The sequence below is a fragment of the Nomascus leucogenys genome, chromosome 10 (genome assembly GCF_006542625.1).
Source record: "Nomascus leucogenys isolate Asia chromosome 10, Asia_NLE_v1, whole genome shotgun sequence".
Lineage (NCBI taxonomy): Eukaryota > Metazoa > Chordata > Mammalia > Primates > Hylobatidae > Nomascus > Nomascus leucogenys.
In genome coordinates this window covers 68025864-68045972 of record NC_044390.1, presented here as the reverse complement: position 1 = coordinate 68045972, position 20109 = coordinate 68025864, and the positions used below count along the sequence as shown (strand labels likewise).

Sequence of the window (20109 nt, the reverse complement as noted above, 5' to 3'; positions counted from 1 at the left end):
GAAAAACCCTGGAGATGAATTGACTGTTGTTACACAGACTCAGTTGTAAAAATCAGCTATCCACAATCTTTTGTAGCAAACTCAGGATTCCACAAGCTAAGCACTGTAACAAGTCTTTGGAATGTAAAAACCAGTAAGACAAAGTCTCTCTCTCAAAAAAGAAGAGACATGTGTCCATGTGTTCTCATCGTTCAGCTCCCATTTATAAGTAAAAACATGCAGTATTTGGTTTTCTGTTCCTGCATTAGTTTGCTAAGGATAATGGCCTCCAACTCCATCCATGTCCCTACAAAGAACATGATCTTGTTCTTTTTTATAGCTGCATAGTATTCTATGATGTGTAAGTACCACATTTTCTTTATCCAACTTGCCATTGATGAGCATTTAGGTGGATTACATGTCTTTGCTATTGTGAACAGTGCTGCAGTGAACATACATGTGTGTCTATATGGTAGAATGACTTACATTTCTTTGGGTAAATACACGGTAATGGGATTGCTGGGTTGAATGGTAGTTCTGTTTTTAGCTCTTTGAAGAATCTCCACACTGCTTTCCACAATGATTGAACTAATTGACACTCCCACCAGCAGTGTCTAAACATTCACTTTTCTCCACGACTTTGCCTATATCTGTTATTTTTTGCCTTTTTAGTATTAATAATAGCCATTCTGACTGGTGTGAGATGGTATCTCATTGTGGTTTTAATTTACATTTCTCTAATGATTAGTGATATTGAGCTTTTAATATGCTTGTTGGCCATATGTATGTCTTCCCTCAAAGTGATTACACTAGTAACATGGAATCTTTACCTTTTAGAAATAGCAGCCTAAAATTAGAAGAACAATTTGACAAATTAAAACAGAAGAAATTCCAATGTGTACTTGTTCTCTCTTCACTTGGTCAAGGACCCCCATGAATTTCATGTTTGCTGTTATCTCAAAAAGGGCTGTCTGAATACCACAGATTTGGCAGCATCTCTATTACTAAAATATCAGTGATAATGTATGCTGATGGTGCCCAGAATGACCCTCAGCCAAATGGGCAGTGCCTACCTCTCACCACCTTCACAGACCTCAGTCAATGACTGACTGATGTGGGGACCTGTGTCTGAAAAGTAGACCAGCTCTGTGCTGCACCTGCTGATTATTGAGTTCCCCTGTGGGATCGGGCTGAAGGTAGTGTCCAGCTGAGGCCATGCTTTTGGCTTAGCTGTTCTCTTCTGCTCCTCTTACTCCCCTTTCTCCTGAGACTGCCCCACCCATCAACAACTTGAGGAAGAATTCTCACCTCAAGTTCTGCTTATGCTTTGGAAATCCAGCCTAAGACTCAAGTTAACAGAAAAGCCACCACAAGTGTGGACTGACATTGGTAGCTCCTGAAAGACACTCAAGCAATCTCCAGGGCTCTGAGGTTCAGAAGAAAATCTGCTTCCTTCCTTCTTTGTTTATGACTGTCCTAAATTCTCCTTTCTCGTCACCTTAACTTGAGACCCTTGGTAATACAAGTGTGTGACATATAAGAAGACTGCATGGAGTAAAGTGGAGATTATTGGGTGGAGAAAAGTCTGATTTTCTTCTTCTCTCTTTTTTTTTTTCAGACCAGAAAGCCCTAGAGGACAGAAATCTGGGTAGTGCACATAGTCCTGACACTCTTTTATTTGAGACACTCATCATCATGTTTTCCACTGTGAAGGAAGGGAGGATGTTGTCGTTCTTGTATCCTCGGAGTGCTGGATGCTGAGAGAGCATCTACAGCAACAAGCTGGATGTGGCTGCAGTATATAAATGGGGATGAAATTAGGGTAATTTGGGCAGGAAGCCTACAAGGGCAGAAAGCCATCTGCATGAGATTAGCTCTTTAAATGGGGAAATCTTTGTGAAGATTTCCTTTGAATGGGGGTAAAGAAACACTGGGATGGACAATCAAATACAGTTTTTGTTGTTGTTGTTATTGTTGTTGTTTAGCTCTGAATTGATCTATAACTTTATACCCAGATGAATCTAAAACCAAATCCTCTCCAAGCAGATAAACGTCTGAACTTTGATCATGCTAAACTTGTTACCAAATGTATTCCGAGTTCTTCCAAGAGCATTAAATTATAAATCTCATCAATGCATACACAGTAACAATACATGACCCACTGATGTTGCTATTCCTAATGGTTGCATTATAAAGAATTTGTAAACTGTATGAAAATTTTTCTTAGTTTACCTTGAAAACTATTCTAAAATAAAAGTGTTAATACATTGTATTTAGCTGTTATGATAACAGTAATGATGATAATAATGTAGTTTACTAAATGCTTATCATGTAAAAGGCACAGAGATAAGCACTCAATATAAATGATCTCATTTAATTAAAATAACCCATGAGATAAATCCCATTATTAGCCTCATTTTGCAGATAAGTTAACTTTTACAAGGGCACACAGCTTGTAATGATAGAACCAAATGAACACTCCAGAATGTGTGATCCCAGACTTTTAATCACTGTATTAATTATCTATTGCTGCATAATAAATTACTATAGGCTTGGAGGCTTACAACTACACATATTAATTATCTCACAGTTTCTAGAGGGTGGAAGTCAGGCACAGCTGAGCTGGGTTCTCTGCTTTAGGGTCTCACCAGGCTATGATGTAGGTCTTGCCTGGGGCTGTAGTCTCATCAGTGGCTCAACTGAAGAAAGACCTGCTTCCAGGATTCCCAGTTATTGGCAGAATTCATCTCCTTGTGGTTGTAGGACTAAGATCCCTGCTTGTTGCTGGATGTCAGCTGGATGCCAGCTCCTAGAGGCCACCCCACCTTTCTTTGCTACGTGGCCCTCTTCATAGGCTGTCTCACAATATGGTAGCTTACTTCTTCAAAGCCAGCAAGGAGGGTCTCTCTAACGCCAGTCTGCTGAGATGAGATCTTATATACCATAAGATAATCACAGGAGTGACATCCCATTAAATTTGTCATATTCTATGATAGCAAAGGCTGTATTCTATTGGTTAAATATAAGCCACAGGTCCCACCTGAACTCAAGGGGAAGGGAAGGTGTGAAAAGGAAGCAGGCATCACAGACCTTAGAGTCTGTCCACCATAAGGACTAGCCAAGTAACAGAATGCTATCATTCTCGGGCCACCTTTACAACTTTTGTCAAATTTGTAATATCATCTACAATATCTTAATTTTGTGTATTTCTTTAAATAACTCACTTTTTTAAATAATCATTTTACAAAAAGCTTTTATATCAGTCATAAATGGAAAACAAATATTGCTTGCCATAAATAGAAGGTAGCTGAACAAATACACTGGAAGTAAAAGAATAATATGAAATTTAAAAGTAAAAATTAGGAAAAACAAAGATTGGCACTACTATGTATTTTTGCGTATATAGGCCCACTTAATCTTCATCATTTACAATAAATGATATCTCCTTCAGGATTAAAAATGGAAACAGAGATCCATAAAAATCCGATAAATTGCCCATGACCACTCAGCTTGTAGGTGGTTATGTACCAAGATTCAAGTCTATGGCTACTAGAGGCCAAAGTGCATAAGAACCACAGTCTGGGCAGCACCCAACTTCATTATTCATCCAAATTTTCCTTGTTCCTTTACCTTTTCCTTTTCATAACACTATTTGTCTTAGCCTATCTCCTAACTCCTTTTTTTTTTTTTTTTTTTTTTTTTTTGAGACAAAGTCTTGCTCTGTCGCCCAGGCTGCAGTGCAGTGGCATGATCTCGGCTCAGCCTCCCGAGTAGCTGGGATTACAGGTGCCTGTCACCACACCCAGCTAATTTTTTTTTTTTTTTTTTAGTAGAGACAGGGTTTCACTGTGTTAGCCAGGATGGTCTCAATCTCCTGACCTCATGATCCGCCCGCCTTGGCCTCCTAAAGTGCTGGGAATACAGGCATGAGCCACCATGCCCGGCCTCTCCTAACTTCTTCAACCCTGAAATTCACCTTTAGATACCAGAAATCAGCACAATATAAGGGCAAAGAGCAATGCTTAGGTTTTAGTACTGGCTTTATCTCTTACTACTTATGTTGTCTGGGGCAAGTTACCAATGGTCTCATCTGTTAAATGGAAATTATAATAGTAAGTGATTAATAAATGTGAGCATAAAAATATTGATAATTTGTATCATATTACAGAGAAGTATCCAAGATATTCAACCTCGACTGTGCACCCACATGTGCTCACGCATGTGTGTGTGTTTACTGCAGTTGGATTTTTCACTCCTTCTGAGAGATGAGTGCAAACAGAAACAAACTACTTCCACAAATTGTATTGTTTGTGCATTTCAGTTTTTAAAGCGTACTACATTTTATCTCTTTTGGAGGCAATGTATTTGAGTGGGACTGAGCAGGTATGCGGTCTTGGAAGCAAAGTGAAGGGTTGGTCTTACCAAGGAGTATGGACAGGACACCCTTAGCACTAGGGAAAGGTGGCATTTATGGGCACAGATGCAGATAGGTGAGTCCCTGAGTGCAATGGGAGATACTTGTGGTCATTCTTTTCTTATTGCTTCAAGGACATTTCTCTAAAAATTCTTCCTTCACTCTTCCCCAACATCAATTTTCCATCTCAAATATATAGTTTGTATTAGCATGAAAACATGTATTTATTTGTCCCACCTAAAATAGAAATAACTCTTTATTGACCAAACTTCATACTCCAGTTATTCTATTTCTCTCCATTCCTTTACAGTGAAACATATTGAAAGAACTATTTGTATTTGTTGTCTCTGTATTTTCTCTTCCCATTCTTTCTTGAAGACACTTTAATGAAGCTTTCACCCCTGACTTCTCCACGGAAACTTCTCTTGCCCAGACCACCCAAACCTGCCATATTGCTAAATCCAATGATTAACTTTCAGCCTTGATCATACACACCCCAACAGCAGCATTTGACACAGTTGATTCCTCCATCTCTCCTGAACCACACTCTCTAGATTTTCATTCTAGCTCCTTGGTGACTCCTTCTTAGTCTCTTCTGCTGCCCCCTTTTTATCATCCAAATTGTAACACTAGTGTTCCCCATGGCTCAATCCTTGGACCTCTTTCAATTTTATTTGCAGTTACTCCTTTGGAGATCTCATTCAAATGGATATCTCTAGCCCAGATCTCTCCTTTAATCCCGGACTCTTCTATCTTACCCAACATCTTCATTGGGATATCTCAATTTTAACAAGTCTACAATTTGACCTACTCTTTTCCACATCCCTGTAAGTGGCAACTGTCTTCTCCCAACTGCTTAGATAAATACCATGTGTCAGACAAATAGTCTGTGACTCTTCTTTTTTACACTGCCCATTCAATCTGTCTGCAATTCCCATCAGCACTACTTTCTACTCTTCTCATCTTCCTGTCTTCTATGTGCTTGACCAAGCTACCATCATCTCTTTCCTGGATTCTTGCAATGAATCTCCTAATTATTCTCCCTGCTTCTGCCCTTGCCACCTCCACCCCTCACAGTCTAATCTTACCAGGCAATCCGAATGCCCTTAATAAAACAGAAAACAGATCTTATACTTCTGCTCAAATCTCTCCGGTGGCTTCCTATGTCTCTCAGAGAAAAGCTAACATCCCCCAGTGATCACTAAGGCTTCCACTGCCTTGTTGGTGTAATTTCTCACTATTCTTCACCTTGCTCAGTGAACTCCAGTCATACTGGCATCCTCATTGTTCCATGAACACACCAGGCATGCTCCATCCTGTGGAGCTGTTCTCTTTGCACTTGCTGTTCTCTTTCTGTGGAAAAGAGGCCCAATTTTGCTGACTTTTATAAAATTGCAAGCCCCTCCCAACACTTCCTGCTTTACTTTTTTCTCTTTAGCACTTACTGATATTTGTATATGTTGTACATATTTTTTGTTTAAGTTCCAACAAAGCAGGAATTTTTTTCTGTTTTATTCGTTGGTGCTGAGATCCTAGTCCTTAAAGCAATGCCTGGCATAGAGTGAGTGTGCAATAAATATTTCTTGAATGAAATAACCATCATCAAGATGGATGATATGATTTACCTAATTATATTAGTTTTGTAAGGACTGTAATGATAAAGGTCTTCCCCAATGTTTCCCATGATTCTGAAGCAGGAGGGTGCTCTGTTAATACAATTGCTACTCACACATTCCAAATAATTCAAAGTTAACTCATCCTCTTACTAGTTATACAAAAGAAAAGATAAATGTCTTATTGAGGACAATGATTTCAAAATAGGTACCCAAAGATCGATAATGGACATAGAATTAAAAATGAAAAAAATCAGAAATAGAAAATGTTAATTAGTAAATATGAGCTTACCTTTAAGAAGGGAATCACTTTAAGTGGATAGATACTAAGAAGTAAATCACCTGGACTTCAGTGATATTTTGTTTGGGAACTTTGTTGTGAATTGCTTTCTCTGGGCTATTATGAAAGTTGAATTGCAGAATATTAAAGACCCAGGGTACCAAAGCAAGCACTTATGTGTTGACTAACCAGCCTGGAGCAACGGTTTTAAGAAAGATTAAACTTTACTATGTCCTCACTTTTATCATGAATTAAAGATTATACTAGTTGTGTCTCTTGACATTCAGTGTTAAAGAGATAAGGATGTTAAACTGAACTAGAAAGCCTGTCTTTGTCTATTCGGAAACATAAGCCTCTGTCTGTGAAACATGTTTTTCATAATTGTTGGACATCATGACAACAGCTAATTAAGAAGATACTAATAATTCATAAAATGTACATAGTGTCAAACGTTTCAGATATACAAGGGTCCCTGGGGTGTTTCTTCTTTTCCACCCTGAACTAAGTTCTTCATTTTATGTCCTATAAAAGGTTGAATTAAGTCCAGGAAGCTGAAATCGCCATTAAAATTGTCTTTCTGCTGTAGCTGTTTATAAAAAACTTGATTTAAATAAAAGTACTTCCAATGGTTTCTAAATTTAATAACACAATGTAGATACTTCATATAAAAATTCTGCCACTTATTATGGGAATAAAGGATGAAGGTTTGTTTATTGTTCAGCCAAGGGATATTTTCTTTTAATTATTTATGGCAGGGAAAAATTAATTTTTATATAAGAGAACTTGCAAAGGCCCTTTTCTTGCTGAGCTGACTAAGGCCATGAAGATGCAATGCAGAGCACTTTAATGTGCACTATTTGGAAAAGCATTAGGCTTTTTGAGTTCTAACGAATAAATCAGGAAATAACATTGAAAAGATCTATACAGAAGAAGCCCTAGGCCTGTAGAGAATACTTATGAAGCTTAAAATATAAATCTTGCATTAATTGAACAAAGCTATCTAGTTTTGATGGGAATCAGAATTTTGACAGAGTCAGAATGGGTCAGAGGGAGGACTTCCATTATTTTAGATTAAGTAGCAATTCAGATCTTTTATTTCTTCATATAAAAATTCTGCCACTTAGGAATGAGAATAAAAGAAGAAGGCATGATTAAGGAGAAAAATATGAATGTGCTATTAATGTTAAGAAAAAAATGCAATTGTCTTACTGAGACAATTTAGAACTTCAAGAGTAAGATTTATCAACTATACGCTCAGTTTGTATAGGAAAGATTTTCTGGAACTCCACAAAGGTGGAAGAAACAACATTTTAAATTCTGTTTGTTGTGCCAGGGAAGCTCTAATTAAGATGGTCTTTGAGAAAGCTGGTTCTTCTTTCCTGAGAATAAGAACCTGTTTCCTTACAGCCACATTCATCTCACCATTTTTCCAATTCTCTTGGAGACATTCCAGAAAAATGCTGCTTCCGTGTTATAAACGTTCAAGAGCTGAGGTCAGCCTAACAGATCTGAAAAAAATCCCATTTATCTGAAGTGTCCTAAGATCAGATAACAAGTATATGCATATTATGCTTCTAATATTTGATACCTTGGCACAACTCGCAGGTTGTATGAACTGCAACTGTATCATACAAAGAAAAACCTGGATGTCTGACTTCAAAGATCTATCCCCTCAGCCTTGAGGAGCAGAATCAGAAGTAAACATCTTAAATTACCAATATGTTGTTCTTATGGACTACGAAAAGCTCCAGACGCTTTGCACAATGTTTAGGGAGAAGCTGAAAAGAGTTACATAATTCAGTTAACGGGCCAAGTTCTACAAATGTGCACAGTATTCCTGGGAATACCACAAGCCCATCATGGATTACTGTCAGAGGCCTGGCTGGCCTCTTGTACATTCCTTACTTAGTTCTTCCTTGAAGCTCCCCATGCAGAGAAGGAGGGAAGAGGAAGAACCAAACACTGGTAAGGTCATTCTTGAGCTTGGGGACCTGAAAAAAATAGCCTGAATGTCTCTTAAAACTGGAATCGTTTTTGTAAGTTCCAGCTGCTTTTGGCCAAATCGGCCAGGCAGTCTCCTGTGGTGTACAAGGATGCCCAAGCGCATGATATTTCCTGAAATGTAAAAAGAGCCTCTACAGAAAGTGACTGCATTTCACTCAAAGTTTTCTTTAATCCATGCGAATAGAACCCTCCATTTACATATACAGAGAAATGGCAGACGTAGGAAGTTAGATAAAGAATCACTTTGAAACAATCCATTTAATTGGAATAGAATATTTTGATTTTCATGGAATCATTTGGCATTAAAATTATCTCAAAAGCAAACTGTGCTGTCAAAGTCTAAACACTGGAACATTCCCCAAACTCTGAAGACTGAAAAACTCTGACCAAATGAAATGTTTGGTTAACATTAAGACTACTTGCTTATTTCTTATTGCCTCTTAATATGAATAGATATGTAGATATTTTTTGCTCGTCTAAGCAAACTATTTACCTCTTTCTCCATTTGCAATCCTTCTGCTCTGATATTTCTTTCAAACACTTCTCTCTTTTCAGTCTGGGGGTTGGATTTTCTGTACACAAGGATGTAGTCAATTCGACACTTTCCATCTCTAAAGTAAAGTCCATTTGATTTGTTTCTTTCTGGCACTGTCTGCACACAAAGAGAAAGGGACCAGTTTAAGTCATTCATCAAACTGAGGTTCAAGTGAGTAATGTTAAAGAACAATTAAAACTAAATAATTTTTTTCGGTTCGGGTGCGGTGGCTCACGCCTGTAATCCCAGCACTTTGGGAGGCCGAGGCGGGCAGATCACAAGGTCAGGAGTTCGAGACCAGCCTGGCCAATACGGTGAAACCCTGTCTCTACTAAAAATACAAAAATTAGCTGGGCATGGTGGAGTGTGTCTGTAGTTTCAGCTACTCTGGAGGCTGAGGCAGGGGAATTGCTTGAACCTGGGAGGCGGAGGTTGCAGTGAGCCAAGATCGCACCACTGCACTCCAGCCTGGGTGACAGAGTAAGACTCCATCTCATCATCCTAATCATCATCATCATCATCATCATCATCATTGTAATTTTATTTCATTGTGTTCAATTACATATTCATTAGTGAAAAATGTAATCAAGAGGAAACAAAATAAAAATTGGAAGAAGCATTGAGTTAAGCGGGCAAAACGTAAAACACCCAAAAATACCATGTGTAGCCAAGGATGTGATGCAACTAAGGATTTTCATATTCTGCAGGTGAGATGAGAGTGAAAATTGATATGCTCACTCTGGAAAACACATTAACATTATCTTGCAAAACTGAATATCTGCATAACATGTAAGCCTAGAGAAAAAATTCTTGATAAGGCAAGTAGGAGACATGTATATGAATATTCATAGCAAAATTACTTATAATAGTAGAAAAATGTTTAAAGTTGGAGTCAACTCAAATGTCCATGAACAGACAATAAATAAATTATAGAAAGTTCATTCACTGGAATATTATACAGCAGTGAAAATGAATAAACTATAGTTGCATCTAACAATAAAAATGAATCTTTAAAACAACACTGGTTAAAGAAAGCAAGTCTCAGAAGACTTCATACCACATGATTCCATTTTTTACAAAGCATAAAATAAAGTAAATCCACATATAAGCTGTTAAGACTACAAATCTATGTGGTAAAACTGTCTTTAGAGCAAGAGAATAAAACACAATAAAATTTAGAAAGATGATACCTCTGGTAGGGTAGAGGTATGGGGTTGAAAGTAGCTTCAGTGGTTTTAGGAATATTCTAGTTCAGTGTTTCTCATTTTTTTTTTACCCACAACAAGAAAAACATTTTATCTTTGTGTGCATATATGTAAACATACATATACAAAATATGAGACAAGTTTCACAAAACAATTGTTTACCCTTTCTATTTTCATACACTCTAATATTAATTTTCCAGTCCATTAAAAAACAACTGGAGTTAGTAATCTACAATTAGGTTGTCACTATAATTTGAAAAATAGCATTCTAGTTCATAAATCAGATGGCGGTTCCAGATGTTCATTTTATTATTATACTTTGTAACTTACATAGAAGTTACAAATATTATTTTGCAGAAATATGAAAAAGTAAAGAACAAAAGGAGTGGATTGAATTTTCATCCAGGCTCTTCGGGCTTGCTGTACAACATTGAAAGAGACCATCAAGTATGGGCTTATTGGGCTGGAGACAAATTTCTCAGCCTAATAGATTTCAAAATTGTGTCTACAAACCCAGCCAAGTGGATGGGTGGATTCTATCTTTTCCAGTGGTAGTATGAAGAAGGCAAACACGCCAGACCTAAAGGGCCATTGCTAGAAACCACATTCTTGCACAAACCTTAATAAAAAAAAAATCTCAGTTTGGGAAATGGAATGACCATGTACCATGTCTTGATGTAGACATTTTCAATTGATGACCAGTCCTCACTGACTATGTTTTGGCTTTTACATTAAGAGACACTCAGGAGTCTACCTGAATAAGCACTTTAGTAACACTTATTTGCCAAGCAAGAAGGCTGTCCTGTGAATTCAGCACATTAGCCTCTGACTTCAAAAATGGCTTCAGCCAAGACATCAGGAGGGGTATTGGCTCCAAGCAGAACAATGAGCTGTGCCACCTTTGGCAAAGCCATAATATTTCTGATACTGTTTCCTCATCTGTAAGTTACATGGATGAGACTAGTTGCTGTCTGAGGTCCCTTTCAAAGTCCATTCGTTATGCCACATTATGTTATCCAAAGTATCTGTGTGAACAGATAATAACAGAATGAGTTGGTTTTTTTTTAAATGAAACAAAAAGAAAAAAAAAAAACAGAAAAAGAAACATGGATAGCCGCGTATGGTGTTTGTGGGGTGAGGTCTGCAAAGCTTGGTAAGAGTAAACAATTTTCTCTGTTCCAGGTGTCAACCTTTTAGCAGTTAACCAGCTCTAGAATATAAAAAGCATTAGGAATATGCAATAAATAAATTACTCTGATTCGGTGTGCCTATTACCTGTACCCAGCGAATGTACACAGGAAATATTAAACTCTTTGAGACACAACCTGAACAAAGGGAAATGCCTCCAACAAAATACTAATTTTTCCAAAATGGCACACACATAGATGGGTCTATTTACAGTTGCAATGAAGTTTCCAGGTTACAGAGGCAAATGGAAACTCAGAGAGACTTCAGACAACACAATCAACTGAAGACTGGTGCATTTTAGGTCACTATTCTACCTACTGGGGGATATATACAAGGAAGTCCATCCCTGTAAAGCTTATTTCGTACCAGTGGGAGACACTCAAGAATGTAGGCTGTCTTAAAATGATGGACAGTTTAAAAAAATGATAGGTTTAAGAAAAACCGAAACTTTTGTTTTGAGTGTAGGTAGATTTAGAATCTTTGAAATATGCTTAGACATGGAGGATGTCAAAGGAATATAAAACCTGTCCCTTGTTTTACAAGAGCCTACAGTTCAATGAGATTATGACTTTAAACAGTCCATTGGAACATGCTTCACAAGTTCCTGCCTGGATCACGAATTACATTTTTAAGAAATCATATACTCTTACCTCTCCCCCGGCTTCCAATCTGCTGGCATCATCTGAAGTACTAGTCAGGTTTCCAGGGTGAAGAAGAGAATCATCATCTTTGCAAGGACTGCTGACAGCTTCTAATTCATCAAAAAGAATATTGACATCCTTGGCCACTAGAACCAAAGTAAATACATTATAAGATGGGTAAAAATCTGGGATCTCGAAAGCAATACTAAAAGAGAAAACATCTCCCTTTGGGTTCATATTTTCTCATCATTTCAATAACATCTTGAGTGACAGGTATATTATTTCCTAAAAGAAAAGGATGTCAGACATAAAACATGTTTGACCAAACAGTGTATTCATTAGACAAGATTAAGGAAAATAAGAAGCAAAGTACCTCTGTAATGTAAATATAATTTGTCTTTCATGATAGCAGTGTTATATTTGTTTCGCTTTCCTTCGCATAGTTGTTTAGCATAAGGTACTTTGATCTAAGACTTCTAGGTTGGAAAAGGGTCGGAGATGACCTATACTTTTAAATTTAATTTAATTTTTTCATTTAAGTGTCATACAGCTTGCCAAGTGAACCCATAAACGTGCCACTTGCACTGTTCAGTAAGAACTGTGATTTTTTTCCTCCTTTGTTACTTCTCTAAGGCAGAACAGAGAAAACCTAATGCAATAATAAAGCATGCAGTTAGATTTTCGGCCTTTTTTCTTCCTCTTATCCTGAATTGAAATAATGAAGTGAGCCATTCAGAAGCTCTCTCAAAAGACTGTTGATGTTAATAACATGTCAATATATAAAGTGCTATATATCACGGTTCTAGGTACAGACTACCACATTCAAATGCAGAGTGCCTTACAGCATGCCAGAAAGTTAAGTTCATCACCAGCAGAGGAAAGATATGGGTTGAGTCCCTTCTTTTTTACCCACTTCAATTATGGGCCAGCATTGCAGTTCACTTTTTCTTTTGATGCTTTAAAAATGGCTAAGGGTTTATAACCTGTCAGAAGCCACTGCACAAAATAATTCATGAGGGATTGGGTTCTTCTTACCCAAGCATGTAATACAGTATTCATTCTTTCATTCAAAAACATTTTAGAGATGTGCACATTGTGTGTCAGGCATAGAGCTGTGTGATGATTGCACCTTGGTGAATAAAAGTGACCTGGCTTCCTGCCCTTGTGGCAATAACTAAAGAAAACAAAGACACGTAAATTGTGGTGAATTCTCTAATGAAAAGAGCAGAGTTTGGATATAGAGAGAATAGAGATGATCTACTTAGATGAGATGACCAGGTATAAAGCTATATCGAAGCATGTGATTTTAGGCAACACTTTTAGCTTTTCAAGTTTTTCATCTGTAAAATATAATGGGCATAGAAATAAAGTTAACATTTATTGCTAACTGCGAGAGGGTGAATTATGAACCCCGAAAGGTGATCTAATTCCTAGAACGTATTAATATCTTACCTTTTTATCACCGAAAGGATTTTATAGATGTGTGAAACCAAGGATCTTAAAATGGGGACATTATCTTAAGAGTATATAGGTAGGCCTGATGTAATTACAAGGGTCTTTAGAAGAGGGAGGCAAGAAGGCCAGAATCAGAGAGAAAGATTGGAAGATGCTATGCTGCTGGCTTTGAGGATACAGGATGCGGCCATGAGCCAAGAAATGCAGGTGGCTTTTAGAAGACAGAAAAGACAAAAAAGCAGATTCTCCCCTGGAGCCTCCAGAGAGGAGAGTCTTGATTTTGGGACTTCTGACCTCCAGAAGTATAAGATAATAAACATATTGTTTGAGGCCACTAAGCTTGTAGTCATTTGCTATGGCACCAAAAGGAAACTAAAACAATGTATTATAAGATTTTAGACCTATAAGGCTACAAAGAAAAAAAACCATGGTCTTTTCATACAGCCAAGGGTTGTAGCACCTACACTGTGCCAGGTACTGTGCTAGGTGCTTATGGAGAGGAACTAACACCTTTTGAGGAAGAGTAACATGTCCAGTGTTTTGGGAGGTGTCAAGATCAAAGATAACTTCCCTGACCACTGGATGTAAAAAGATCTCCCTCCCATAATTATTGTCCTCTCATTGTTCATTTCCTTTCCAGCACTTAACACAATCCATAATTATCTTATTTGTTCATTTATTTATTAGACTTGTTTATTGGATGTTTACCTTATTACAATGTAAGTTCCATAGGGCAAAGACCTTGTCTGTCTTGACTGATGTACAGAGGCTCTGGCACAGGTAAGCCTTCAACACATATTTGTTAAATGACAGAATGATGACCTGAAGATGGTCACAATATAACGATATCTGAGAGCCCTTTTCCTCTAACATTCTATGGTTCTGGGACTTGGCATATGGTTTTCCTAACATGATTCTTATTCACAAGCCAGGATTCCACGGTTTCAAGTAATGTGATTAAATTTTCAAGCAGACAGTGATTAAATTAAATTTCAAGTCGATGTTGATGATATTTGAACAATAAGATAAAAGTATCGTTTAACCGGCCGGGCGCGGTGGCTCAAGCCTGTAATCCCAGCACTTTGGGAGGCCGAGGCGGGCGGATCACGAGGTCAGGAGATCGAGACCATCCTGGCTAACACAGTGAAACCCCGTCTCTACTAAAAATACAAAAAATTAGCCGGGTGTGTTGGCGGGCGCCTGTAGTCCCAGCTACTCGGGAGGCTGAGGCAGGAGAATGGCGTGAACCCGGGAGGCGGAGCTTGCAGTGAGCCGAGATCGCGCCACTGCACTCCAGCCTGGGTGACAGAGCAAGACTCCGTTTCAAAAAAAAAAAAAAAAAAAGTATCGTTTAACCAAGTCAGAAGACCTGCTCGCTATTCTGAACTCTGCCACTTAGCTGTGTAAATATGTGCTTCTGTTTCCTCACTGGTGAGACAGGAATAGCAAACTTCTCTCTCAGGGTGGCGAAAAGGATTACATCAATGTGCATATTAGCAGGGTGGCTGACACATGGCAGACCCACAACAAATGCTGATTTGTCGATTCTAGCTAGACCCTGGGAGCTTAAAGTGAGTATTTTGGTCTTATCAATAAGAGAAGGCAGAAGAGATATTTACAAGTTGGAATGGTTGTTACGAGAAATGGTTTGGGATGGGGGGTGAGATAAATGGGGAACAAGGACACTGAGTTTCATGTCTAGGTGACTGCCTCATACTAAGGAGAAACTCTTGATATATGTATGTATCCCCCTAGGCTTTTGCCAAGGATAGAAAATACCAGGTCATCTTCTATCAATATTACTTTCTGGCACTGGCACAATCAGTTCAACAATGCCCTCTATGTCCGTGGTTCTCAAATGGGACCAGTTTTGTCTCCCAGACCATATTTGACATTGTTTGGAGATATATTTATTGTCATCACTGGGGAGAGGGGGACAGTGAAACTGGTATTCAGTGAGTAGAGGCCAGGGATGCCACTAAACATCCTACAATGCACAGGACAGCCCCTACCACAGAGTGATCCAGCCTAGAATATTAATTGGTGCTGAAGTTGACAATTCCTACTCTTCATGAAAAGCCCAAGGGATTTGATTCTAGAAGGAGCAGCTAACTTGGGTAAGGGAGAGAGCTCTTTCTTTCCCATCAGAATCACTGTCTGGAAGTCATGGGACTGCTGCCACTTGAGCTCAGGGAAATCAGTCGGTCATGGCAATCTATTAGAGAATAGGTGATACTAAGCCAAACTTATCACTTGCCAGCCTCTCAGTATCTTCAGCAGAGATTAGAAAGTCTGCTGTGAGAGAATGACCAGCTGAACCCATGGTCAGTAAGAAGACTGTAGACCATATAAACACTCCACAGGCATAAACAGCATGTGCTCTTCATCCATACTTCATCACTGTTTCTGATACTATCAGCTATAACTACAAGGTAAGTTTTAGAAACAAAATAAAATCTTTGATTCAAACTTACATTGATTCTCTAAGAAGAAAAAAGCAACTCTCAACTTCCAACGTCAACCAATTTTTAAAAATAAATTTTAATCAATAAGTATTTATTCAGTGCCTACCATGGGCAGACACTGAGCTGAGCTAGGAACCGGAGCTGAAGTACTGGAGAGCCCAGGCACAGCCCTGCTCTCAGAGCTCACTGTCCAGTCAGAGCGGGAGTGAGGGCTTTCTATCCATGGGCACAAACATCACAAAGATGCTGTTCATCCAAAAGGGTCACTTGTGAATGAATCCCATCACCTTCCTTAGACTTCTTCTCCTAAATAGAAAAATGTTTGATAATTATCTGCCTGGGAGAATCTTGCTGTTAGGTTCATTAAATGAGAAAGAGTCGAATACTCTGAGAAGTCCATTAAGAATGACAGGAAGGATGGGAGGCAAGGCTGGTTCAACATACGCAAAACAATAAACTTAATCCATCACATAAACAGAATCAACAACAAAAGCCACATGATTATCTCAATAGAGGCAGAAAAGGCCTTCAACAAAATTCAACAGCCCTTCATGCTAAAAACTCTCAATAAACTAGGTATTGATGGAATGTATCTCAAAATAATAAGAGCTATTTATGACAAACCCACAGCCAATATCATATTGAATGGGCAAAAACTGGAAGCACTCCCTTTGAAAACCGGCACAAGACAAGGATGCCCTCTCTCACACTCCTATTCAACACTGTATTGGAAGTTCTGGCCAGGGCAATCAGGCAGGAGAAAGAAATAAAGGATATTCAATTAGGAAATGAGGAAGTCAAATTGTCTCTGTTTGCAGATGACATGACTGTATATTTAGAAAACCCCATCATCTCAGCCCAAAATCTCCTTAAGCTGATAAGCCACTTCAGCAAAGTCTCAGGATACAAAATCAATGTGCAAAAGTCACAAGCATTCCTATACACCATTAACAGACAAACAGAGAGCCAAATCATGAGTGAACTCCCATTCACAATTGCTACAAAGAGAATAAGATACCTAGGAATCCAACTTACAAGGGATGTGAAGGACCTCTTCAAGGAGAACTACAAACCACTGCTCAACGAAATAAAAGAGGACACAAACTGATGGAAGAATATTCCATGCTCATGGATAGGAATAATCAATATCATGAAAATGGCCATATTGCCCACGGTAATTTATAGATTTAATGCCATCCCCATCAAGCTGCCAATGACTTTCTTCACAGAACTGGAAAAAACTACTTTAAAGTTCATATGGAACCAAAAAAGAGCCCGCATTGCCAAGACAATCCTAAGCAAAAAAAAACAAAACTGGAGGCATCATGCTACCTGACTTCAAACTATACTACAAGTACCAAAACAGCATGGTACTGGTACCAAAACCGAAATATAGACCAATGGAACAGAAGAGAGGCCTCAGAAATAACACCACACATCTACAACCATCTGATCTTTGACAAACCTGACAAAAACAAGAAATGCAGAAAGGATTCCCTATTTAATAAATGGTGCTCGGAAAACTGACTAGCCATATGTAGAAAGCTGAAACTGGATCCCCTCCTTACACCTTATACAAAAATTAATTCAAGATGGATTAAAGACTTACATGTTAGACCTAAAACCATAAAAACCCTAGAAGAAAACCTAGGCAACACTATTCAGGACAAAGGCATGGGCAAGGACTTCATGATTAAAACACCAAAAGCAATGGGAACAAAAACCAAAATAGACAAATGGGATCTAATTAAACTAAAGAGGTTCTGCACGGCAAAAGAAGCTACCATCAGAGTGAACAGGAAACCTACAGAATGGGAGAAAAATTTTGCAATCTACCCATCTGAAAAAGGGTTAATATCCAGAATCTACAAAGAACTCAAACAAATTTACAAGAAAAAACAATCCCATCAAAAAGTGGGCAAAGGATATGAAGAGACAATTCTCAAAAGAAGACATCTAGGCAGCCAACAGACACAAGAAAAAATGCTCATCATCACTGGTCATCAGAGAAATGCAAATCAAAACCACAATGAGATACCATCTCATGCCAGTTAGAATGGCAGGAAACAACAGATGCTGGAGAGGATGTGAAGAAATAGGAATGCTTTTACATTGTTGGTGGGAGTGTAAATTAGTTCAACCATTGTGGAAGACAGTGTGGCAATTCCTTAAGGATCTAGAATTAGAAATACCATTCCAGCAATCCCATTACTGGGTATATACCCAAAGGATTATAAATCATGCTACTATAAAGACACATGCTCATGTATGTTTATTGCGGCACTATTCACAATAGCAAAGACTTGGAACCAACCCAAATGTCCATCAATGATAGACTGGATTAAGAAAATGTGGCACATATACACCACGGAATACTATGCAGCCATAAAAAAGGATGAGTTCATGTCCTTTGTAGGGACATGGATGAAGCTGGAAACCATCATTCTTGGCAAACTATCACAAGGACAGAAAACCAAACACCGCATGTTCTCACTCATAGGTGGGAATTGAACAATGAGATCACTTGGACACAGGGCAGGGAACATCACACACCGGGGCCTGTTGTGGGGTGGGAGGCTGGGGGAGGGATAGCATTAAGAGAAATACCTAATGTAAATGATGAGTCGATGGGTGCAACAAACCAACATGGCACATGTATGCCTATGTATACATGTATCAAACCTGCACGTTGTGCACATGTACCCTAGAACTTATAGTAGAATTTTTTAAAAAATGCAAAAAAAAAGAATGACAAGAAGGAGAGAAAATGCAAAACTACCATGCAACTCAAGTAACTGATCTGCATTTCATTCAGACCCAGGAAGGGCTGTGTGAACAGAATTAGGCAGCACAGATTGGTCAGGGTAGGTGTATACTATGCATTTGGAAAGGCAAGGGAGATACTCAAATGATTCCCTATTGCAAAGATTAGAAGCTCAGCCTAAAAAACGACTTGGGAACAAAACAACAAGGACTCACATATTATAACTGAACAACGAGAATCAAGGACCTTAAATTGCCTGGGAGACGAAAAATCAGCTAAAGAATCGGAGTAAAGCATCAAACTCAGAGATTTATGAGGGCTGGCTCTGTTTATATCATCCCAGGATGGAGGCAGAACAGAAAAGTCAGGAGAGGACCAGCAGGCAGGCAGGCAGACCGTGGTGATCTTTACATGACGAAAAGGTGAATTTACTTTGGTAACACTAAATCTACTAATCAAATCAAATATTTGCAATTATTTCAATTATTCCTCCAGTGAAAATCATTTGAGATGTTAGCTATTATTAATTCCCTATGGATAAGAGATCACAAATAAATTGCAAGGACTCAAATAAATGAACAAACTAATTAATGAATTATTTTCTGCCATTTGTTCATTGAACCAAGATTCAGAGTTAAGTGCTGGACATGATGTGAGTGGGAAGCCCTCACACTTCCAGGCAAGAGAACAAAGTTTGGGAATCAATGCTATAAAGGCAATGAAAAAAAACAAACAGCAAGTGTATTTTAGAAATAGCCTAGAAGAGAGTAAGAAATACAACCAAAAAAATCAAGGACTTTGATTCATTGCTCTTTTCTTTACTTCTCTCCTATTTTCCAAATGCAGCAAAAATAACCCCACCTTGATATTACAGTATAGAAGTTTCAGATATATAAATTTCAGGTGCAGAGAAAAGAAGGTGAAATTACAGGTCATTGAAGAAGACACAAGAGGGCTTTGCAGCATAATCCAAGTATCTATATTTATTCTCCAGAGCGCCAGTTCATTATACTATTTTTGTCCTAAGTTCCAAGTTACTGCATCTGATACTCAGAATTCTCAAGGGATTACATACTGACCTCAAAGTATCACTTAAAAAAAAAAAGAACACCTCCAGGAATATTTTAGAATGCAAAAAAATGTTTATATCTCAATTTTAACACTTACCAGATTGTTTTATAACAAGTCCATCTCTATGTCTTTAGACTAAGGTCCCTTTAAGGTGAAGAGCTAAGGTAGCTCCAATTTGGCATAAGGGCTACCAAGTAGGAGACACTCAGTATGCATTTTAAGATAAGTAAAAGCTAATTGTAGGATGATACCAATTTTTAGTTTTTTCTTATACTGATTACCTTAGTAAGATGGCTTGAAAATTTCTACTTCTCTTTAGAATCACAGAGATTAAATATGAAGGAAGTGGGAAGGGAGACAAAGATAGGGATTACAGTTTACTGACAGCCTGCTGTGTGTTAATGATTTTCAGGTCTATTTTCTCATTTCATTCTCAAAACAACCTATGAGACAAGTATTATTATAAAGAAGCCAGGTTCAGAAATGCTAAGTGTG

General features: G+C 38.2%; 1 protein-coding gene across 3 annotated transcripts in view; it reads right to left on the bottom strand.

Moving 5' to 3' along the window:
- Positions 1-20109, bottom strand: part of ANO4 (anoctamin 4) — a 345709-nt gene that overhangs the window by 190674 nt on the left and 134926 nt on the right. For all 3 annotated transcript variants that reach the window (XM_030821265.1, XM_003269908.3, XM_003269909.2), the window contains 2 exons: positions 11869-12005; positions 8784-8942 (listed from right to left, as the gene is read on the bottom strand). In XM_030821265.1, coding sequence (XP_030677125.1) covers positions 8784-8942; positions 11869-12005 — 296 coding nt within the window. The remainder of the gene's footprint in view (positions 1-8783; positions 8943-11868; positions 12006-20109) is intronic.